Below are 25,455 nucleotides of genomic sequence, written 5' to 3'. Positions count from 1 at the left end.
TTTCAAATTACAAAATTGAAATCTAAACAATTTTTTTTACAGGGGGTAAACCGGAAATCGCTAATATTTTGGGTAAACATATTAAGCCTTAAATGTTTAATGCTAAAGAATACCAAAATCAAAATCAAAATCACAATAGAGTGTAGGGTTTCACTTCTTTTGCATTTGCGCGCCGTTTTTCGTCTCCTTCATCACCGTCTCCGATTCCGTTACCTAAGGTTCGTTCACCTTTTCTATTTCAATCTTTGAACTTTTCTGCTTTCCACATTTGTGATTCTCAATTCTATTTTCTAGTGAATTTCTTTCGATTGCAGCAGATTTTGGTGGTATTTTTCCCAATTCGTCAAAATGTCAAACATGATCAACTTTGAACAAGGATGGAATATTATGCAGAAGGGAATCAAAAAGCTCCAGAACATTCTAGAAGGCTTTCCTGAGCCTCATTTCACCTCTGAAGAACACACTTTGTTGTATACGTACGTTTTAGGTTTTTCATTTCCTCCTAAACATTCTTGAAGCTTTTTCTTTATTTTCGTTTTATTTGGGTTTAATTGATTTTAAAATTGCAATGCAGGACCGTTTACAATATGTGTACTCAAAAGCCGCCTCATGACTATTCTCAGCCACTGTATGAAAAGTATAAGGAAACATTTCAAGATTACATCGTTTCGACAGTGAGTACAGCACTGTCATATGGCTATCATATTCTGGTATTAACATTCATTAACATGATTAAAACTAATATGATTTTCTTATCACTAGGTTCTGCCATCGTTGAGAGGAAAGAAAGATGACCTTTTGTTGAGAGAACTGCTCAGAAGATGGTCAATTCACAAAACTATGACCAAGTGTCTCTCTAAGTTTTTTCATTATCTTGATAGATACTTTATAGGAAGACATCGACTTCCTTCTCTTGAAGAAATTGGCTTCTTGTCCTTCTATAACTTGGTTGGTGATGAGATTTCTTTCAAATGTTACAACTTACACTACAGTTTTACTCCGTAAATTTACTTTATTGTGCTTTCATCTTTTTCCACTTTATTAACTTTGGGTTTACTTCGATTTATTTAACTCAGGTATATGTTGAGATGCATAGAGAAGTGATGGATGCAATATTAGCTATGGTATTCCCTGTTTTCCATTTCTATGTTATTTATAATCAATTTATTTATCAGTTCATTATAATTATTGATGCGAACTTGTTTGGATTCATAAACCAAAAGATAGTTAACTTCGTTTGTCAACTATCTAATACTAGTGTTACATTTGCATCGGAGAAAAAGGGGTGTTACTAGGCCTTAATTTCTTTAACGATGCTTATGTTTCTGATATGTATGTACTTGAATAGTAGCAAAACTATGAACTAGCCACAAATTATCTTTAAAATGAACTAGCCATTTAATTATCTTCAAAATGCTGTCTGATTCATCAGCCAATAATAGTCATTTGCTTGAATCTGTTATTTTCCCTGTAATCTATTTTTTATCTTTTATTTCCTGGTATTCAGATTGATCGAAAATGGGCAGGAGAGCCTATTGATGAAACATTGGTTAATAATGCACTGACTTTCTACTCTGAGATTGGAGAAAGCACAGGAAAAAATGATCCAAAACACTTTGCCGAAACAATGATTAAAGAAAATGCAACATTCTATACTATGTCGAGGCTACAAATTGGATAGCAGGTTTTACTATCTATAAATTGAAAGTATAAAATCGATTGCTACTTTATTTTCGCTTTTATACTAGATACTAAGTGGAAAATTGAAAGGATATAAGTGATTTCTACTTTGTTTGAATGTATATACTTGTACTCGTTTTTAGACAATACATTACCTTTCATATGTTCTGCTCTCCTCTACTGCAATAGCGAATTAGCCTCTCACATAGTGGCCAGCTCTATCTCCACAAACATACTAAACATACAGAACCAAATTGTCACGTTGTCCTTGAGAAATTACACGCTCATTTACAGTTGCTCTTCCTTGTTCGCCAAATGCCAATTTTAAGATTTACCAGCTTGCTAACAAGCATGTGAGGGGCATTGGATGGGTTAGTTATTGTTATATAGTTGGGGTAGTTTGATACTATTAGTTTTGTTTTGCCTCTTGTATAAAGACCTTAATCATATTTAATAAAGTATGAAACTCAGTTTATCTCTGTCATATGAAGAGACTAAGTCAAGGCATAAATGAAAGTGTGCTATGTTTTTTCTCCCTCTCTCATATATTAGTCGTGGTAAATAAGATCACGACATTATCTTCAGTATTAAGATATAGCTTGGAGATCTAGGCAGAAAAAACGAAAAGAAATAAACAAAATTGTAGAATAGCTAGATTCGACCAAAGAACCATGTCCTAACTTCAACCTTGAGCTGACCTATACTCCTTCCAATCAACCTCATAAGCTCCCATTCAAGCGTGACACAAGAAACTTTTGCTTTATTAGATACAGGGCCGGCCTTGAGGGGGTGCAAACAGCTCAACCGAGCTGGGCCTCCCCCAAGGATGGGCCTCAAAAAAAAAATTATACCCAGTAGTATACTATCCAGTAGTATACTATCCTGCAATAAAGGGGGTGCAAACAGCGCATGACTTTTGATTGTTTTGTGCAGGTTTAATTTTCCTCTTGCTTTTGGTGTTAGGTGGGGATTCCTCATGTATACGGTAGTTATTTTCACCTATGGGTGTACCGCATATATACGACACGTTGTATTTATCTTTTAAAAAATATAAATAGAGCATTGCTCTTTTAAAAAAAATACGTTTTGATTTTATCACTGGCCTCTTTTCATTCCCAGAGCCGAGCCTCCGAATTCTCAGGGACGGCCCTGATTAGATACATACATTTAAAATTTATATTAAAATAAAAGGATTGATATATTTTTACAAAATTAGTGCCTCTAGAGCATGCATACAATTTGCTGCAGTATAATGAAAACTTTTTTTTTTTTTAGTCAGAGACAACTTCTCTTATTTCATCCAAAATTAAAGAGGCAATACAAATAGGAGGAGAGATAAATATTCAGGGGCTAGACTGAAATATAGATGCCCAAGTAAGATTATGAGTGAGTCTATTAGCCTGCCTCCGTATAAAAGTCAGGTTGTAGCATTGTTTTAGAAGATATAAGAGTCCTACACCAGGAAAGTAAGAAATCCGGCTCATTCTCATAAGTACAAGGATTGTGCATAGCATTCACAACAGTTTGGCAATCACTCTCAAGGTAACATGAACAAAACCCTTGGAAGCTGCTAGCCGAAGTGATAAAAGGAGCGCAGTTGCCTCACACTCAGCCACAGTACAGATGGATGGAAACCATGCAGTATGTGCCAAAACAAATTGTCCCTTGTTGACTCTGAAGCACATATTCCAACACCAAAGCAATTTTCAGCAGGGAAAAGGGGACAATTGATATTGCATTTTAAATGATCAACTGCTGGTTCCTCTCAGGAATGCAGAGGACGAGACAGGATCGTGTTGCAGCCTGGACAAAGTCTGGCTGCACCAGTTGAAATCTCAGACAATATCAGCTGCAAGCTTCATCATTGTAGCATGAAGTTGCAGGTTTATACTCCCAATGACATGCATTATGACAGCGCTATATAATGCATAAAGTGGTCGCAAAGGTTTATTCTCCCTATGACATGACTTATGGCAGCGCCATATAATGCATTATAATTATTGATGGGAACTTGTTTGGATTTACAAACCAAGAGATGGTGAACTTTGTTTGTCAATTATCTAATACTGGTGTTAAATTTGCATTGGAGAAAAATGGTTTCAGTAAGGCTTAATTTCTCTTAATGATGTTTTATGTTCCTCTGATAGTTATGTATTTAAATAGTAGTAAAACTAAACATTTAATTATCTTCAAAATGCTGCCGTATTCTTCAATCCATAATAGTCATTTGGTTGAACCTGTGATTGTCATTTGATTTTTCCGGTAATGGATTTTATTCATTTTCATTTCCTGGTATCCAGATTGATTGGATGCGGGCAGGAGAGCCTATTGATGAAATACTGGTCAACAATGCATTGGCTTTCTACTGAGATTGGAGAAAGCACTGGAAAAAACTATCCAAAACACTTTGCAGAAACAACTGTTAAAGAAAATGCAGCATTCTATACTATGTCGAGGCTACGAATTGGATAGCAAGTTTTACTATCTTTAAATTGGAAGTATAAAAACGATTGCTACTTTATTTTTGCTTTTATACTAGATACTAAGTGGAAAATTGAAAGGATAAACATGATTGCTTTGTTTGAATGTATACACGTGTACTTGCTTATGGACAATACATTACCTTTTCTATGTTCTGCTCTCCTCTACTGCGATAGCAAATGATCCCGCCACATTGTGGCCAACTCTATCTCCACCAACACACTAAACATATAGAAACAGATTGTCATGTTGTCCTTGAGAATTTACAAACTCAACTTGTTCGCCTAATGCTAATTTTCAGAATTGACCAGCTCGGTGATCAGCATGTGTGGCGTATTGGATGGGTTAGTTATTGTTATACAGTTGGGGGTAGTTTGATATTAGTTATCTCAACTTTTATTTTGTTTTGTATTTTTTGTTTTGCCTCTTGTATAAAGATCTTAATCATCATCCAATAAAGTATGAAACTCCAATTTATCTCTTGTTGTTATATGTATGAGCAAGGCTCTAAGTGATTCTATCTCTGCCTAAATTAGAAGATACAAGTCTTAAACCAGTTAAGTAATAAACCCTGCACATTCTCTTAAGTACAAGGATTGTGGATAGTATTCATAACAATTTGAAAATCACTCTCAAAGGTAACATCAACAAACTGCTTGGAAGCTGCTAGCTGAAGCGACAAAAGGAGCGGAGCGCGGTTGTCTCACACTACAGTGCAGGTGGACGGAAACCGTGCAGTTTGAGCCAAAACAAACCGTCCTTGGTCATGTTTCAGAAAGAAAAAAAAAACTGTCCTTGGTCATCTCTGCAAGATATGCAAACACAATCAATTTTCAGAAACAATATTGCATTTCAAGTGATCAACTGCTGGTTTCTCCCAGGACTGCATTGGACGAGACAGGATCATGTTGCAGCCTGGACAAAGTTTGGCTGCACAAGTTGAACTCTCAGACAACATCAGCTGCAAATTTCATCATTGTAGTAAAATTTGCAGGTTTGTTCTCCCAATGGCATGCATTATGGAAGCACCAAATAATCCATAAAGTAGTTGCAAAAATTTGAAAATGTCAAAGTCCAGGTTCGATGAAGTGCTAAAGTATGTAGTGGGTCCTACCATTAAGTGGGTCCCACCATTATTAATTATTATTATGTCATTTTTTTTTTTTCAAATTTCTCTATGTCATTGTCTCTCTAAATGGAAGAAATTGAGAGAGTAATAAATGGAGAGGATCCTAACTCGTAAAAAACAATGGATGGAGTATTTTTACAAATACATTTATGCAATTATATTACATATTTTTATCAATTCAAAAATAAAAAATCAAGGTGTTGGTCAACTATAAACGAAAACATTAAACAACTACTATTAAAACATAATATGATACATTAAGAAACTATTATTTATATATTAAAATATATTTCTTATTATATTTATTATCTACACAAATATTATAAAAAAGCGCAAAATTATACAATTTGTTCCTTAATTTATTTTTAGTTAACACTTTCTTCCTTTTTCTTCTTCTTGAATTAGTCTTTTATGTTATAAAATGTCAATATCTTATCATATTTTTATGAGATTTTTTTAATAAAATATGAGTTGCTTGATATGTAAGATGAAAATTTGGGGTTGTTTATGAGTTTGATGATTATTTTTATTTTTATTTTTATAAAAAAGAATAAGAATGTTGACATATTACAACATAAATGATTAAATCGAAAAAAAAGAAGATAAAAAGACAAGTGTGTTACCTGAAATTAAGTTAAAGGACGAATTATATAATTCTTTCCTAAAAAATGCATAGACGGATACTCGAAGTAATTGTAATTCATTTTAATACATTAATCTTTGCACGTTAATAAAATACTATTGATGATTAAGATTAAAATCGAAAAAATAATTAGTATTTTGATGAAATCGTAATATGACCTACAATATAATAATTATTATTCTAAAATGACTAACACTTCTTCCGGTTATAAGAGACAAATAAATCATAAAAGTTTACGTATTTGATTTATATACTGAATAAAATACATTAACTTTTGTTAACTCATTTGACTATCATGGATTAGAGGAAGTAATTATAACAAGAAACACGGGTTTTCTTTGTTGTTGTGGAAACAATACACAAGACAGTTTAGAGATAGATGATTATTGTTTTCATTTTATTTTATAGTGACTCTTACGTACATGGTCAAAAAGACAATGTTTATTGATACACTTTCACTAACATATTGCTAAAGTACTATCTAGCATATAGGGATGGGAATAGGCTAGGCCGAGGTAGGCTTTGTAAGGCCTGAGCCTGACCTGCCAATTTTTTTGAAGGCCTAAGCCTGGCCTGTGGCCTGTCATAGGCTTACTTTTTAGGCCTGAGCCTGACCTTCTGAAAGCCTGATACGGTCTGCTAGCCTGTTTAAAAGCCTATTTCATATGAACATATTTAAATCAACAATGTGATCTAAGTGTAAATAGACTAGCAAACTAATATATCAATTAGATTAAACTCTCTTTTGATAATCAACATGAGTTTTTAGGGAATTTGACTATATATTGTATCATATTTCAGTTCTAGTTTATAATAATACATTTAAATATGCAAAAAATTAATTTATACTAATAAGCTTAAATTACTGAAAAAGTTAACAGGTTTTTATTTTAATTCAAAGTACAAAATATATTATAATAATAAATAATATTATTCATATTTACTTAAGTAGGCCGGCCTAATAGGCCTAAGAGACTTTTTGAATGGCCTGTGGCCTGACCTATTAAGCTAAATAAGCTTTTCAAAAAGCCTAGACTTTCTCTATTTAAGAAAAAAGTCTGGCCTGACCTGGCCTGTCGTAGGCTAGGTCGTAGGCCGGCCTGACCTATTCCCATCCCTACTAGCATAGTAGAGGTGAAGCAGCAACATTTATTTCCTTAGCATTTGCCTTGACGCTTAGTATATTTGAACATACATAGAGCAACATGAAATCACTATCTGGGCATCCGGCATAATTGAAGCAAAGATTTTCGGCAAATGACGACATCATTAGACATAAATGTTAGGAGATGAGGAAAAGTGCACAATAGCCATTGGATTAGATCTTGATTGTCTACACACGTTTTATTGTTTCTAGTCGTGAACTATATATATAGCAAGGTTCAAGATCAAAACACAGTATTAGGGTTTGTATGAGCCGTCTTTCTCTTCTCCTATTCCATTCATTCACTCAAGGTTCTTTTCTAGTTTTTCACATTTCTGATTCTCTTTTTATTTTCTTCACTTTTTCTTTTGATCAATATCTATTCTGTTTATTATTACTAAACATTTTATTTGATTGCAGTTTTTTTTCTTCTTTTCAATCCAACATGTCAAGCTGACGAACATACTAGAAGGTTGGTATGATTAGTGGCTTCATTAAAATTACAAATTTTAGGGCATCAAACCAAAATTACGAAGCCTTGTTTTGTCGTTAAAATTGCGTATTGTCCTCTATTTGATCTTGTGTTCTCAACTATAGGATGAGAAGTGCTTAAGAAGAGAGAAAGATAAGGATAAGGTTGCTCATTACTTGCACTCTAGTAGTGTGCCAAAGTTATTGCTGTTGACACATTAGAGAAGGCTGGGACACACATGTAAAATACGTTTTTGCCCCCTCGGCAGTTAACTGCCGAGGAATTAAAAATCCGGCTGCAGCTAACTGCCGAGGATTTCCTCGGTAGTTAACTGCCGAGGAATAAACTTGAGCTGAGTTTTGGAAACAAGGAGGGACTATGTTGTCACCATCAGCAAACTTATAAGCATCGGTACCAATAATATAGATGAATCAAACTCCAATAAATCTCCCCAAATATAGAAAACACATCTACAGGAGCAAGAAACCAATTTCTTTTTTATCATTTCTATACGTAAATAAATTTTTCTTCAAACTCTACTTATTTTTTATTACCAGATCTGCTTCTGAGTAATTTTGATTTTGATGCTTTTTTTCTTTTAAATTAGATGTTGATAAATAAATAGACAATTAGTTTGAATAAGTCTTATTTTAGAAACAATTGGGAGAAGAAAAAATCTAGTATGAATTTTTGATGTTTCTATGACTGAGCAATAAAGAAAATGGAGGACGTGGGTTAGTTTCAATCCCATGAGGTTGAAGACAATGTAAGCAAGATATGGTGTGGGTAGTCTATGATTAAATCAGTGTTCCTATTTAATCAAGTGGTGAAAAATAGCTTTCCCATGGTGGGAAACAACATCCCATTCTCATACTAAATGCCACCATTACTCTTCTCCCTTTCAAACTTGTCCTTCCGAGATAGAGGAAGAGAAGATGAACAGTGAAAAAAATTCTGATTCCTCGGCAGTTAACTACCGAGGATTTCCTCGGCAGTTAACTGCAGCCGGATTTTTAATTCCTCGGCAGTTAACTGCCGAGGGGGCAAAAGCGTATTTTACATGTGTGTCCCAGCCTTCTCTAATGTGTCAACAACAATTTTCTTTGGTCTATGCTAGGCATCATAATGAAAATTTGTTACTTATTATGATGACATCTTATTGCTTTATGAACCTAAAGTTTTATATTGTAAGCAGGACATCATTTTAACACTTCAGTTCCGCAAATCTACTTTGGATGAATCTTGATGTTATATGCATGTAACCTCCACTATTCTTGGTAAAAAAAGATACATGTAAACAAAATTTTGCTGCAATTTACGAGTCACTTGGCAAATAACGCAAATTGACGCTAAAATTAGTCATCAAGGTCACTCAATATTCTAAAAAATAAAAAATATTAGTGTATGTTAACTATAGTCAAATTGTTGATAGCTCCAAGTCTTGCACTTATTACTCCCTCAGTCCTGTAATCGATGACCCATTTGAAAATGTGCAATTTTGACCTAACTTACTTTGACCATATTTTTCTACTAATATACAAAGATAAATAATATCATATAAGATGTTAGATTCGTCTCGATGAGTATTTTCAAAATATCAAATTTTCATAATTTTTTCTAATATATTATTCAACATATTTAAGCTCAAAGTTATGCATTGACATGCGTAATAAAGTCAACTGTGTCAAGTATTATGGGGCGGAGGGAGTATTAGTTTTTCAACACAATTGATTCATCAATTAAACAAACGGTTGATTAAAATCAAAATTTTCTTTTAACTAAAAAGTTGAAAGAAAATATTTACGAGCCTTTTCCAGTAATCTAATGTAAATCATATTCAGCCGCACATACAAAGACAATAGTAGCGCAAAAACTTAGCTGATAGTTGTCATTGTATACTCACAATAGTCTATAAATGCTTAACAACATGAGAAGCTGTGCAGCTTTTCGCTTACCTTTTATGAACCATTTTTTACTAGTTACAAGAGAGAATTTATCACTCCATGTGAAGTGATAATTGACTGGTGTACTAGATCTTCATGATAGATGTGCACAAGCTCTGAAGCTTTATTCTCTTTATTCACACATAATACTTTACAAATTAATTTCACCAAAGTGGATATAGCATTCATAGATCTAATTGCTACTTTCCCACAATCATGGCTCTAATAGTAAGACACAATAACGAAAAGTAGCAATTGGGTCTATGAATGCTAAATCCACTTTGGTAGAATTAATCAGTAATGGATCTTCTTCTGTGGATAGAGAGAATGCAACTTCAGTGCTTGTACACCGATCACTTCACATGGAGTGGTCAATCATTTCTTAGAACTAGCAAAAAATGGTTCAGGAAGGGGAGCGCAGAAAGTTTCACAACTTCTCAAGTTGTTACGCATATAGAGAGGGACTCCACTTTGGTGCCATTAATGGCACCAATGGCACCATACCATTGCATCTCCACCACACACACACACATCACACACACATCCCCACACACATCCACACACATCAACGGTCAGGATTGGTTCTATGGCACCAATGACACCATTGCTATGGCACTGAAGTATTTTCCTATAGAGAGCATTGTGAATATACAATGGCGACAATCAACTTGGTTTTTTGTGATGTTGTCTTCGTATGTTACAGCTGCTGATAATATGATTACAATAGATTACTTCAAAAGCTCGTAAATATATCCTTTTAACTGTTTAGTTAAAAGGAAAATTTTAATTTAATCAACCAATTGTTTTGTTTAATTAAAACAATTATGTTGGAATACCGGTAATAAGTAAAAAGATTTAAAGCTATAATTTTTTTTGACTAGAGTTAACGTACACCATTTGTTTTATTGTTTAGAATATTGAGTGCCCATGATGACTAATTTTAGTTTAAATTTGGGTTATTTTCCAAAAGGGGGCATCATTTGCTGTGAAATTTTGTTTTCATTTATGGTTTTATACAAATTTTGTTTACGCATCAATTTTTGCATGCGTATGACATCGAGATTAACGTAGTTTTGTGGAACTGAGTGTTAAAATAGTGTCGTACTTACAAAATTAGGTTCGTGAATCTATAAGATGTGCGAAGTACTGTGAGTTGCAATCCATTGCTATAAAATTCATTTCCCTTATAAAGGTCTACATTAGTCCCTGCACTTTATTGAGAATAATCATAAAAAAATAAAATTGAGTGACTAACTAATACCTTTAGTTTTGTTTTATTTTTTTTTTAACAGATACTTAATAGAGAGACTAATGCCAAAAGTTTTATAAAGTGCAGGGACCAATGCCAAACAAAAAAAGTGCAGGACCAAAGCCAAAATTGAGTGAAAGTGCAAGGATTAAATACACATTTAAACCTTACTCTATTACATCGAAACAAACAATGATTTATGTTTGCTTACGATATTTGTTGGGTTGTGTCCATGATAAGTGAATTTTTGTTATGATAGATTATGACTGATACACTTAATATGATTTAAGACGATGTATTTCTGTTTGAGTAGTACCTGGGTTAGATCAAATGTCATTCGGTCTTTGTATCTTTTTGTTTGTTATTTAATATATTTTTTCATTTGCTTAAAAAATAAAAAAGGAGCTAGGAAATAATTTTGCTTATAATGCTTAAGTGTGTAGGGGTGGCAATAGGATCCATCAAATCCATATCCATCCACCATAATATCCATCCAATCCATCCAACAAACAAAAAAAATAGTTAATGGATTGGATTTAATCCATCCATTTAAAATTATGGATACATCCAATCCATCCACCATATTTTAAAAATCCATTGGATCACCTAAAATATTAATAATAATCCATTGGATATAAAATTATTTTAAACATGATTTAAATTAATTTTGTTAATAAATAAAAACAAGCTATGTTTTTAATTATGGGGTCCTGAGCTCCGCAGTGGGTCGCCGGAAAATATGAATTTCCGGCCATATCGCCGCCGTCCGCCGCCGTGACAATCGCCGGAGAACTGCCGGTCAACGGTGGTGTCCGGTGGTCAACGCCGGTGCACCACCACCTTTTATTTATTTATTTATTTATTTATTTATTTATTTTATTTCTGCTTTGGACTAAAAAAAAAATATGTTTTGGGCTTAGAAAAAAATAAGCATTGGGCTTAATTAAAAAATGAATTGCAATAACTTTATTGAATGATGATCAAGGTTCTTTATACAAGAGGCAAACCAGAAAATCTACAGGGAAATAACCGTTGCATTGCAATAACTAACATCAAACTACCGTAAGTATACAACAATGACTAACCTCCCCTAAAAAAAACAAAGATTAACAACCTATTCAATGCCCCACAAGTTTGTAATTTCTTAAGTTGAACTTGTTTTGCAATTTCTTAAGTTGAGCTTGTTTTCTATATGTTTAGTGTGTTGGTGGGCTAATTTTTTTTGTGGAGTCCAGAGTTTGAACCCCGGATCTTGCATATTTTATGCATTGTTCTTACCAACTGAGCTAAGCTCACGATGACGTTGGTGGACTAATTTGCTATCGCAATAAAGGAGAGCAGAAAATATAAAATGTAAAGTGTTGCCTAAAAACATATGCAACTAAAGACAATCAAACAAAGTAGGAATCATTAAGTTTAACAATACCATTTTATTGTATGGTTTTGTAGAGAAACATATTACATCGGTGTATCTATATGAATTTCCGTGGAAGAAAATTCATAATTTTTGTCTTAAATTGTCTTCTTAGATAATGTAAAAAAGTTTCCCTCTATAATAAGTTTGAAATAAAATATACGAGTGGGGAATCCTACGTTATAGGATAGAAATACTATGTAATAGATCACAGGGATGGTCTCAGAAATGCTATATTAATGAAGTCAAGTATTAGAGAGAGATTCATAATAAAATAAAAACGATCTGGAATGAAAGAATGTTTTTGGTACTTACAAGATGCCAAAGATTATATGTTCATCTACAGATGGTCAGATCAACTTGAAGTTGTTGACTATTTGGATTTAAACTTGGAAAATGCTACTTCTCAAGAAAAATAGCTTCAAGAATTTTTCAAGACATAAGATCACAAGTGAGAGTAGGTTAATTTGGTTTTGCATGTGCCGTCTTTTTTCATAAAACAATCGTTCCTCGCTTCTCTCTCTGCGATTCCAACTTCCATGGTTCACCCTTTTATTTTTTGTCTTTCACATTTTTGAATCTGCTCAATTCTCTTTTCTTCTGCTCTTAGGAACTTCTTTTGATCAATATTTAATTGTAAATTTCTCAATTCACCAACATGTCAAGGATTATCAACTTTAAAAGGATTATCAACTTTGAAGAAGGATGGGGTTTTATTCAGAATGGTATCAAGATGTTCAACAACGTTATAGAAGGCGAGACTCAGATCAAGACTCAGATCACCTCTGCCGATTACCAGATGCTATATGCGCACGCTTCAATCCATGACTGAGAAGAATATATATTGCATTTTCCTTGTTTCCCTTTTAGGTTTTAATTCTATATTGCTTTTGTTTTGGTCATGTAGAACCGTTTACAATATGTGCACTCAAAGGCCTCCTCATGACTATTCCCAACAACTGTATGACAAGTATAAGGAAGTGTTCGAAGAATACATCAAATCAACTGTGAGTAACACCGTTAAACATTGATGAAAGGGACTAATAGTAGTATGATACTCTTTGCCTACATGTTCCAACTTAATAGAGTAGGCACATAGTATCATACTCTAGAGTATGTAACTATTTTCTTATGATATTATATATATATATATATATATATATATATATATATAGGTATTGACATTAACATGATTAAAACTAATATGATTTTCTTATCACTAGGTGCTGCCATCTTTGAGAGAAAAGAAAGATGAACTCTTGTTGAGAGAACTGCTCAAAAGATGGTCAAATCACAAAACTATGACCTATTGGCTCTCAAATATGTTTGGATATCTTGATAGATACTATATCATAAGGAGAGGGCTTCCTTCTGTTGAAAAAATTGCCTTCTTATCCTTCTATAACTTGGTTGGTGATGAGATTTCTTTGAAATGTTTCACTGCAGTTTTTTTTTTTTTTTTTTTTCCCTTTCTTCATAATTATATTTTGCTTTTCCTCTTTTCCTCTTTCTAACTTTGGGTTTACTTTATTTTATTAATCTCAGGTATATAATGAGATGCATAAACAAGTAATGCAGGCAATAATAGCTATGGTATTTTCTATTTTCCATTTCTACATTATTTATAATCAATTTATTTCTCGGTTCATTATAATTATTGATGGGAACTTATTTGGATTGACAAACCAAGAGATCCTTAAATCGGTTCATTTGAATTTTCTTGTAATGGATTTTTTTATCGTCATTTCCTGGTACCCAGATTGGTCGGAAACGGACAGGAGAGTCTATTGATGAAACATTGATTGACAATGCATTGACTTTCTACTTAGAGATTGGAGATAGAACAGGAAAAACCGATCCAAAACTCTTTGCAGAAAGAGTGATTAAAGAAAATGCAGCAATTTATACTATGTCAAAGCTATAAATTGAATAGCAAATTTTACTATCTTGGAATTGAAAGGGTAAAAAGGATTTCGTGTAAAAACGATTGCTACTTTATTTTCCCTTTTATACTAGATAGATACTAAGTGAAAATTTCATGCTCAACTTGTTTGCTGAATGCTAATTTTCAGCATTGAACAGCTTGCTGACTAGCATGTTAGGGTATTGATTTTTGTTTTTGTTTTTGTATTTTCTGTTTTGTTTTGGATTTTCTTGTGTTAAGACTTTAGCTACATTTAATAAAGGTATTTTCTTGTATAAACTCCTTAATCAACATCATCATCATCATTTTCTGACTAGCATTGACTTTTGCTGACTAGCATTAGAAGATATAAGAATCATACACCAGAAAATTAAGAAACCCAGCACATTCTCATAAGTACAAGGGTTGTCCATACTTTATTAGCTTGCTTCCAAAAATAGGCTCTAGAGATGAATTTGTTAGGTCGATGATGAACATGCTCTGGAGAAATTAAGCTAACAATGGTATTGAGTTCAAAGCATGTAATTGTTGTTATTAGACATCTTTTTTCGTCATATTGAGAACAAGAGTCCATATGCAAACCAATATTTTGGCACTAATGACTCAAGACTGGCTAGAGTGGAATGCTTGAGTGCCAAACACCACACGGGGGTGGCTATTTTCATTGAGGTATTTTTTTCCAAAAAAACGTACTCGAGTGGCTTAAAATTGATCCACAAAAAGCTTAAAATTTCATTCCTATGTATTAATTTTCGTTAATTTTATCTTAAGCTTTTGATGTTTAGAAAATTTATATTTAATGTATTTCATCGTAAAATATTCAAATTTTTTTTAATGAAAGTACTTTTTATAATATTCCAAACATAACTGTGAAAAATCATTCAAAAATTTAAAGGTTAAGGATAAATAAACAAATTAGGTTTTAGCAGAAACTAATAGTATATACAGGACTGAACCAAAAAAAAACTATGTACATAACTTTTTTATAGGGACTACAAATACAATAAAAATTAATGATTGAGTTTAGAAGGTTCCCATTTTATAAGGACAAAAACATATTTTTTTAGTAGATTGTAAATAAATTCTTAGGTTTCTTTGATGCAGCCATTACAAATTGTTACAATACAAATCAAATTTATCCATTCCTTATATATTTTCCACCTCTATATTATATTTGGCAATTTTGACGCTACACTCGAATTTATTTTGGAAGAATATATCACAATCAAATAAAGATTTTTTTCAAGGACACAATCAAATAAAGATTGAACATAAAAAAAAAACTTATATTGTTTATATTGTAGTGGAATTGTTCATATTATCATAAGATTTAACTAATTTTTGTCCTCGCAAATTTATCCATTCCTTCTATATTTTCCACCTCTATATTATATTTGGATTCAAACCCCAGCCACCACAAAAAAAAGGATTTAACTAATTTTTTAATTAAAGATTTAAATAATAGTATAAATAAAATTGTAAATAAATGGCTTAAATGAAAGATATATAATATTATCTATAGCAATATATAAAGAGATACATAATTTTGGGTATGGACAATATTGAACACTATAAAAAAAAAACACATTTTGACCTTTTATAAGAAAATATTATGTTGTTCCTTACCAATAAAAGTAGAAAAATAGATAGGTTAGCGTCTGTCTTAACGTTAGTATGTAAAAATGTTACTCCCTCCATTCTTTTTTAAGTGTTGTTTAACTACGGATTTATCGTTATAATTTAACCGTTGTTTTAATATAGTTTAATAGTAAATGTTTTCCAATTATACCCTTTCTAAACTATTCGTACTTACTCTTTTTTAATAAAACTAATTAATGTTTTCTATTATGAAAACTCAAGTTTTTTTATTTTTAAAAACAATGTTTTTTTATTTGCAAATTTAAATAAAATTGAATTACCTATATTAATGGTTCAATGAAGATTTGAAATTCTATAAATAAAACGAACAACATAGTTAAAAATTTCAAGTGTAAAATAAAATAAAAATTATGATGGAAAAATATGAAAGACTCATTGAATATTCAAAAAAAAAAAAAGAAATGGTGGAAGACTCATTAGACAATATGGTTAACTTTTGATTAATGTGAAGTTAAAATATATTTTATTATGCTTTAAAATTATAAAAAAAAATATAACAAAAAAACAATTGGGATTTGTTGGAGAGAGGTAGAGTACCTAACAATTATGAATTTTGCTCTTCTCCAATCGAAAATTGTTCGCTCCCAACTAAACTTTCGAAAATACCCCTGCGTGACTTAAGTCACGCTGGGGGTTAGGTGTGAATTTTCAGCTTGAGTTAAGTCACGCTGCGTGCGTTAAGTCACGCTGAGTTTAACACATGCGTGACTTAACTCACATCAGGGTATTTTCGAAAGTTTAGTTGGGAGTGAGCAAATCTTGTTGAGAGAAGAGCAAAATTCAATAATTATTTGTTATGAGAGAAATATAACAGATTAAATCGAGCCCAATGCATATAAGATGAAGCCAAGGACAGCCGCCCTTTTGTTGTTATAAAACGATCAAAAGGCATTAGCTATAGGTTAACTTCGCTTTGCATCGAACAACTTTCCTACTAGCGATTCTTCTCTTCTCTCTGCGATTCCAAGGTTCACCCTTCTACTTCTTTTTTTCTTGCGATTCTTTTCAATTCTATTTTCTTCTGTTCTTTGGAACTTCTTTTGATCAATATTTGATTGCAGATTTCTCAATTAACCAACATGTCAAAGATTATCAACTTTGAAGAAGGATGGGGTTTTATCCAAGAAGGTATCAAGAAGCTCAAGAACAATCTAGAAGGCTTTCACGATACTCAATTCACCGCTGACGATCACTCGATGTTATATACGTACGTTTCCGTGAAACAATATATGATTTTTTGCTTGTTTTGGTTTTAGGTTTAATTCTAATATTGCTTTTGTTTTCGTCTTGCAGAACCATCTACTGTATGTGCAGTCAAAAGCTTCCTCATGACTATTCCCAACAACTGTATGACAAGTATAAGGAAGTGTTCGATGAGTACATCAAATCAACTGTGAGTAACACTGTTAAACATTGATCAAAGTGATTAAAAGTTTCTTCTGAAATTGGTATAAATTATATTATAAAGTTATACATCCATGCTATGTTAGGAAATTCTAGAAACGTAGGATTGAATCGAAAGGGATGGATTAAATTGGAGAGGGAAGGGAGGGATATAATGAAAATTAAAGAGTTTTTACTCTCATGTTTGAAGAGAAAGACTCCAAAGTTACTTGGGTTTGGTGATATAGAATATCCTTTAAAACCAAAATTTTGAAATATAATATGTTAATGTTACTATTTGCTTACATGTTACAGCTTAATAAAGTATGCACATAATTCTTAGCTTTAAGTTGTGGATCAAACTAATGAATGATGTACAAAACCGAATAGTATAGGTATTAACAATAACATGATTAAAACTAATATGATTTTCTTATAAACCCAATAGTATAGGTATTAACATTAACATGATTAAAACTAATATGATTTTCTTATCACTAGGTTCTGCCATCGTTGAGAGGAAAGAAAGATGACCTTTTGTTGAGAGAACTGCTCAGAAGATGGTCAATTCACAAAACTATGACCAAGTGTCTCTCTAAGTATTTTCATTATCTTGATAGATACTTCATCAAAAGAAGAGGGCTTACTTCTCTTGAAGAAACTGCCTACTTATCCTTCTATAACTTGGTATGTTGGTGATGAAATATTCCTTTGAAATGTTTCATAATCATATTTTCCTTTCCTCTTTTCCACCTTACTAACTCTGGGTTTACTTCATTTTATTATCTCAGGTATATGCCGAGATGCATCACCAAGTAATGCAGGCAATAATAGCTATGGTATTTTCTATTTTCCATTTCTACGTTATATATTATAATCAGTTTATTTCTCAGTTCATTATAATTTATGATGGGAACTTATTTCGAATGACAAACCAAGAGATGGTTAACTTTGTTTGTCTATTATCTAATACTGGTGTTACATTTACTTGAAAAAAAAATGGTTTCACTAAGCCTTAATTTCTTTTCCCTCAAAAAAAAAAAAAACCTTAATTTCTTTAATGGTGCTTTATGTTTCTCTGATAGTTATGTAGTGCATGCTAATAGTCATTTAATTATCTTCAAAATGCGTAATAGTCATTTGGTTGAGTATGTGATTTTCATTTGATTTTTCATGTAATGGAATTTTTTCCTTCATTTTTTGGCACCCAGATTGATCGGAAACGGGCAGGAGAGCCTATTGATGAAACATTGATAAAAAATGCATTGACTTTCTACTCAGAGATTGGAGATGGAACAGGAAAAACCGATCCAAAACACTTTGCAGAAACATTGATTAAAGAAAATGCAGCAATTTATTCTATGTCGAGGCTACAAATTGAATAGCAAAGTTTACTATCTTGGAATTGAAATTAAAAATGATTGCTGATCTATTTTCCCTTTTATACTAGCTACTAAGTGAGAAATTGAAAGGATGCAAATGATTGCTACTTTGTTTGATCAGATATATTTTACTCGTTTTTAGACAGTAGATTACCTTTCATATATTCTGCTCTCCTCTACTTTGTTATTTGTGTTTTCTGTTCTGCCTCTGTTTATTATCATTATTATTTTTGCAAAATAAATTCTTCTGTTTTGTATTTTCTTTATAAAAACCTTGATCATCATTTATTAAAGTATGAAACTCGGTTTATCTCATCTCAGTTGTATGAGTCAAGGCATAAATGAAAGTGTGCCATCTTTTTTCCTTCAAAAATTTTAGTTGCGGTAAATAAGGTCATTATATTATCTTAAGTATTAAGATATAGCTTAGAGGTCAAGGAAGAAAGAATTAAAAAAAATTGTAGAATAGACTCGCCCTGACTTGACCCTTCCAATCAAGAGTGAGAAATGCGAGACAATTTATATTAAAAAAAGAAGGATTCGTGCAAAAGAGAGTTGTAGGTACGCTCAACTTCTTCGTTCTGCCATTTTAGGTTTTGATGAAGATTTTAGAATTTTAGAAGAAAAAAAGAGAGAACGAGAGTCTGAGATTGAGAGTGTACGAGTTCAACTGTTCAAGAGAGGGAAATGATTGAATTTAAACCTTCAGGGGAGAGAGAGAGAGAGAGAGAGAGAGAGAGAGAGAGAGAGAGAGAGAAAGAGCCTAGGAAGTTTGTTAGGCTCATAACTAGTAATGATAGCCATTGGGGAGAAATAACCTAGGCTTTCTAGAAGTTACCATTCTCTCCTCTTTGTATGCCTCTGGATTTTCAATTTATTCTTAGATGAAAATAGGGAAAGGCGATTCATAAGAAATAAATTAATGACTTGGTGCCCAAGAAATGACTCATGCTTAGACTTCAAAAGCACTTCTGAAGTATCAGGATCAGATTGACTCCTAACTAGAAGATTCTTAAAATTTTAAGAACCATTTTGAACTTGATTTGACAATCAACATGAGTTAGTATCTTTGATAAAATTGAATCTTTCCTCAACAAGTGGTTTAGTGAATATAGTTATCTGATATTTGATTTCAATAAACCTTAATTCCACATCTTTCTTTCGAAGATAATCTCTAGAACATGCGTATACAATTTAAAAAGCACACGTACAATTTGCTGGAGTATGATGAAAACTGTTTTTTTAAGTCAAAGACAACTTCATTTATTTCGTAATTAAAGAGGCATTACAATTAGGAGACCATATTTTTTAGTCTCGGACAATATCATCTATAAGCTTCATCATTGTAGTAGAAAATGCGTTTATTCGTCCAATGACATGCATTACCGCAGTGACAAATAATCCATAAAGTGGTCGCAAAGAGTTGCCGATGTTACTCTTTCAAACCGAAAAATATTTTAAGAATTAGAGCTAAAATTGTTAGCATTTGATAGTGCAGGTTTGATGAAGTTCCTGTCCTGTTTCTCACCACTCTGAAAGTGTGTTGACAGACAGAAAATGTGCCAGCCATCTTCCATATATCCGTCACCTACAGGTAATCAACCGTTACAACTACGATTCCACTGCACAACTACATGTTAGATAATAAAGGCATTCCATTTCATATAAAGTCATTGACACCAGTCATGCCTCAAATTGGATAGGTAAATTGTTGGAATGTATTGATACATCACAACTTTAAATTTGGGAAGAGCCATCTCGTTAATTTCCAAACCATACACGAGTATGCAATGACTCTCACAATTTGGTAGAAATCAAAGGGTGAAGCATATCAAGTGCATTCCTCAAACTATTTCCAAAATATGACCTCTAGAGATGGATTTGTTAGGTCGATGCGTTATATCTCATCCAATACAACATATATTTTGAGGGGTTGTGGACTTGTGGCTATGAATCTATTGCTTCAGTGTTCTAATTGGGGGTGTTTCAATCAAAGAGTTGGCTATGAGAGTGACATTCAAACTGGGTGAAACATCAAACGTGGTTAAGAATTAAGATAATGATAGGTCAAAATCGACATTCAATGTCCTAGGTTCTCAAATTTTGCAGGGACTAATAATACAATAAAAATCAAGGATTAAAATTAGAAGGTTCCCAATTTGTAAGGACAAAAACACATTTTTTAGTGGGATTGTAAAGAAATGGCTTAATTAATGATTTGGTCCCTTAAGTTATTTGTTGGTTACATTTTGGTCCCATAAGTTATTAACGTTACAATTTGGTCCCTTAAGTTATTTGTTGGTTACATCTTGGTCCCATAAGTTATTAACGTTACAATTTGGTCCCTTAACTTATTTTTTGGTTTCGTTTTGGTAACTTAACTCTTCCTCCGTCAACCACTCTGGTCCTTTATGTTATTAGAGTTAAGGTACAAAAACGAAACCAAAAAATAAGTTAAGGGACCAAAACGAAACCAAAAATTAAGTTAAGGGACCAAATTGTAACGTTAATAACTTATGGGACCAAATTGTAATGTTAATAACTTATGGGACCAAAATGTAACCAACAAATAACTTAAGGGACCAAAATAGTAATTAAGCCTAAAGAAATTTATAGATTTCTTTGATTCGGCCATTACAAATTGTTACGATACAAATCAAATTTATCTTATCCAATCCATATATTTTTTCCACCCCTATATTTTATTAGCTACGCTCATTTTGCTTCCCACCAATTTAGTCTGAGAACAAAAGGAAATAAACTGAGACTCATACTTTATTGAATGATGATCAAGGTGTTTATACAAGAGGCAAAACAGAAAATCTACAGGGAAATAACCATTGCGATAACCAACATCAAACTGCCCTAAATGTATAACAATGATATGATTTATCACCATTAAATTAAATGGGAAATGATATGATTTATCGATCCAATGTTAAGAAAGACATTTATGCATGATGGAAGATCATTTTGCTTGTGCATGCTAAACAAAGGCTCGTTGATACTTTCAATTTAAAGATAGCAAACTTGCTACCTAATTTGAAGCCTCGACATGCTATATAATGTTGCATTTTCTTTAATCATTGTTTCTGCAAATTGTTTTGGATCGATTTTTCTCGTGCTTTCTGCAATCTCCGAGTAGAAAGTCAACGCATTATTAACCATTGTTTCATCAATAGACTCTCCTGCTCGTTTCCGGTCCATCTGGATATCAAAAAACGAAGATTAAAAAAATCCACCACAGAGAAAAATAAAATGAAAATCATAGATTCAACCAAATGACTATTATTGTTTGATGAATACGGTAGCATTTTGAAGATAATTAAATTACTAGCCTTACTACTATTCAACTGCACAATCAAAGAAACATAAAGCATCATTAAAGGAATTATGGATTGATGAAACCATTTTTCTCTAATGCAAGTGTAAACACCTGTATTAGAGAGTTGACAAGCAAAGTTAATATTTCTTAGTTTGCCGATCCAATGAAGTTCCCATCAATAATAATAATAAACTGATAACTAAATTGATTATAAATAACATATAGAAATAGAAATTAGAGAATACCATAGCTAATATTGCATCCATTACTTGTCTATTCATCACCTCATATACCTGAGATTAATAAAATGAAGTAAACCCAAAGTTAGAAAGGGGGAAAAGAGGAAAGGAAAATATAATTATGAAGAAAAAAAACTGCAGTGAAACATTTCAAAGGAATCTCATCACCAACCAAGTTATAGAAGGACAAGAAGCCAGTTTCTTCAAGAGAAGGAAGTTGCCGGCTTTTGGTAAAGAATCTATCAAGATAACCAAAAAACCTTGAGAGGAACCTGGTCATAATTTTGTGATTTGACCATCTTCCGAGCAGTTCTCTCAACAAGAGTTCATCTTTCTTTTCTCTCAAAGATGGCAAAACCTAATGATAAGAAAATCATATTAGTTTTAAGGGAAATGTTAACCAGTGCCCCGGAGCACTAGTTAAGGTCTTTAAAGGGTAACTTATTATAAAAATATGTGTAATCAATGCATCGAAAATCGAAATATTTGAATTTTTAATAAAATAATTTCTTCTTTTGGAATCCTTAAAGAGTGCCCCGGGGGCACTCGTTAACAAGACCCTAGTTTTAATCATGTCAATGTTATGATGCATGTCTCTTTAAAGTAATTACTTCAAATTGCACAATTGATTTGTGATTGAGATGTTATGTAAATAACATGTTTTGAGTTCGTTGAGATTCATTACTATAAGACATACACCATATACATCATCCAAAGATGGATCATTGATTTTATTAATGGAATTAATGTACTTGATGACATGCTTTTTTTGTTTTGAGGGATACTTGATAAGTGCTCAAAAGGTGCTAAAAATTGGTATTTAATGTACTTTTTGATCAAAGAAGAAGTGCAAAAACAAAGTGTAATTTGAACATATATGTTCATATTTAAATGATAGAGGATCCGATAATCCAAGGTTTACCACCCAAGACATTTATTGACCTTGTCAAAAGGATGTGCATTATGGATAGTCATTGTTGGAATCGAAGTGTCCCTTATTTGAATTGATTTGTGATACATGGGAGGAATCAAGTTGATAGATAACATGTGACCACCATGATCCAATCATTTTAGATCAATTAAAGATGATGAATGGATAATTTTAATGTATGATGCACAATTATGACTTAAAGTTAAATCTTCAAGTTGTCACGTAAATCCGTGGGAGATTATTGTTTGGTCTAATGCTAATTAAAGTCAATGGAGTTCTTATTTTGAAATTCAAAATAAATGATATATCTCTCCTATCCCTTTTCAAAAAAAAAAATATCATGGATTCAAATATGTATTTTTTACTCTCTTGCAGAAATTCCTATATCATGACCTAACAGTAGAAAAAATTCCTATTAAACAAATCCCTTTATTCACCATGTACATAAATAAGGTAGATTAGTCAAATAAATAAATATATATGTATTGCTACTCACAGTTGATTTGATGTACTCTTCAAACGTTTCCTTGTACTTGTCATACAGTTGTTGGGAATAGTTATGAGGAGGATTTTGATGGCACATATTGTACACGGTCCTGCATTGCGATTTAATGAGAGAAGAAAAACAGTGGCCAAAAGGAATATATATAGAATCAAATCAACTAAACCTAAAACAAACATAAATAAAAAGTCTTCTATAATGTTTTTAGGAATGGAAACCTACATATATATCGAGCATTCTTCAGAAGTGAACTGAGTCTCAGGCAAACCTTCTAGAATGTTTATGAATCTCTTGATGCCCTTATTGATAATATCCCATCCTTCCTCAAAGCTGGCTGGCTTCCATTCAATGGTTAACATGTTGCGATAATTGAGAAATTAAATACCTAAATAATAAGTGTAAAGTGTGAACCTTTGTTTGATGAAGGAGTAATAAGGAGAAGAAAGATGGCACATTCAAAACCAAGTGAAACCTAGTAATATTGTGTTGTGTTCTGATCTTATCTTGTACTATATACTAGGGCGTTTACCATGCATCGCGAGATTCTTCGTTAGAGAATTTTTATTTACTTTTTCAATTGCTCAACTAGAGATGCGTCAAAAAAATCAATTACTCAACTAGAGATGCGTCAAAAAAATCAATTACTCAACTAGAGATGCGTCAAAAAAAAATTACTCTATTAGAGAACTTTTATGGGACAATTGAAAATTGTTCTTTAATTACCCAAAAAAAATTAAAATCGTTCTGGTAAACTTTATTTTTACTTATATTTTGTTAACCCTTTGGTTTTCATGAGAAGGACCCTTTCGGAGTTAGGTCCTGAAATAATTAAGTATAGTCTGAACAAGAATTGTTTCACTCATAAATTAAATTTAAATTCTTCCAAATGATTCATTATTTAGAGGAGTTCATTATCTATTTGAATTCAATCACTTGGTTAAGTTAAATTTTTGTGTATTACTGGTGCGTAACTTTCACCACATCAAATTGATCCTTGGGTTAACTTTTATAGACATGTCTACGACTTTGAAAGTGGTTATGATAAAAAAAAAATTAATGATATAACATTTATGACAGTATTAAAAATATTTACACCAAATAGTGGCCCTAGTTTTTTCCAGTGAGAAAAGCTTTACTTTCTCTTTGACCTCTCATCTTCATCATCCATTGGAGATGGTGGTTTTGAGTCATTGTTGGAACTTGTGTTGGGGGTTTGCTGCAATAACTTGACCAAGAAGATGATGAAGATTTTTTTGATCAAGTGAAGATGATGAAGATGAATATGATGAAGTGTGCACATAAATTCCAAAGATTGTTGTATATCTTGATTGTTGGGAAGAGACTGCTGCACTTGAAACCTGAAAAGTTTAATAGTTATGCATGTAAACTCAAAGCGTATGGGGTTGTCATACTAACCTTTAGGTTCGATTCGCCCCCACCAATAACTGTATATTGGATGCAATAAGGAATGACCAGTGAATCCCCTTCAGGATACTATGAGTTCCTTGACGTGTATTGCACAACCACACTAAGCGTATCTCCTAACAGTATTTTACAGATTTATGGTTCCAGCAATTCACTCATGCATTAGAGAATTGATGGATGATTTAGAGTAAGAGAATGATGAAGAATTATGTTGTTAATGTAACAAAATTCTGTCCAAAAATTGTGTGTTGTAGTGTGTCCAACTAATGCCCAAATGCCAAACATTGATATGAGTATTGCAGAGACTTAAATATAGTTATATTTGTAGGCATATGTAATGTCATTTTATGCCCTTAAGATGGATGTTGTCAGTTTATTCGCATATTCATCCTTTTTGTTTTTAGTCACTTTAAATTTGTATTGTATCGATGTACTCTATTAATTTAAATGAATGAATATCGTTTGTTTTTGTCAAAAATAACTTTATCTTTTTTATAATGTTATTTAAATATATAATTAAAAAAATCAGT

At 32.3% G+C, this 25,455-nt stretch overlaps 2 protein-coding genes, 1 long non-coding RNA gene and 2 pseudogenes across 4 annotated transcripts; 4 read left to right on the top strand and 1 right to left on the bottom strand.

The window, feature by feature from the left end:
- Window positions 1-75: 75 nt before the first annotated feature.
- Window positions 76-4,651, top strand: LOC146902561 (cullin-1-like; annotated as a pseudogene). Its single transcript, XR_015022353.1, has 7 exons — window positions 76-218; window positions 315-476; window positions 575-674; window positions 763-948; window positions 1,077-1,124; window positions 1,508-1,684; window positions 3,981-4,651. The product of XR_015022353.1 is annotated as a cullin-1-like (transcript).
- A 2,835-nt stretch (window positions 4,652-7,486) lies between these two features.
- On the top strand, window positions 7,487-8,092 carry LOC146902560 (uncharacterized). The gene is made up of 2 exons (XR_015022477.1): window positions 7,487-7,549; window positions 7,675-8,092. It is a non-coding gene; the product is annotated as an uncharacterized LOC146902560 (long non-coding RNA).
- A 4,721-nt stretch (window positions 8,093-12,813) lies between these two features.
- LOC146902559 (cullin-1-like) lies at window positions 12,814-14,088 on the top strand (annotated as a pseudogene).
- Window positions 14,089-16,614: 2,526 nt separating this feature from the next.
- LOC146902558 (cullin-1-like) lies at window positions 16,615-18,775 on the top strand. The gene is made up of 6 exons (XM_085734649.1): window positions 16,615-16,706; window positions 16,800-16,945; window positions 17,032-17,131; window positions 17,623-17,808; window positions 17,913-17,960; window positions 18,333-18,775. Exons 2-6 carry the CDS (start codon window positions 16,818-16,820, stop codon window positions 18,504-18,506), a joined length of 636 nt encoding a protein of 211 aa, XP_085590775.1. The 5' UTR covers window positions 16,615-16,706; window positions 16,800-16,817; the 3' UTR covers window positions 18,507-18,775.
- A 2,530-nt stretch (window positions 18,776-21,305) lies between these two features.
- Window positions 21,306-23,955, bottom strand: LOC146902557 (cullin-1-like). The gene is made up of 5 exons (XM_085734651.1): window positions 23,723-23,955; window positions 23,495-23,594; window positions 22,240-22,425; window positions 22,074-22,121; window positions 21,306-21,710 (listed from the first exon to the last, which is right to left on the bottom strand). Exons 1-5 carry the CDS (start codon window positions 23,857-23,859, stop codon window positions 21,537-21,539), a joined length of 645 nt encoding a protein of 214 aa, XP_085590777.1. The 5' UTR covers window positions 23,860-23,955; the 3' UTR covers window positions 21,306-21,536.
- Window positions 23,956-25,455: the final 1,500 nt, after the last annotated feature.

This window comes from Medicago sativa, chromosome 8 (assembly GCF_051527215.1).
Source record: "Medicago sativa cultivar Bolivia chromosome 8, Bolivia_mono, whole genome shotgun sequence".
Lineage (NCBI taxonomy): Eukaryota > Viridiplantae > Streptophyta > Magnoliopsida > Fabales > Fabaceae > Medicago > Medicago sativa.
Note: the sequence above shows the minus strand (reverse complement) of the source record. Positions and strands in the feature narration are given on the sequence as shown.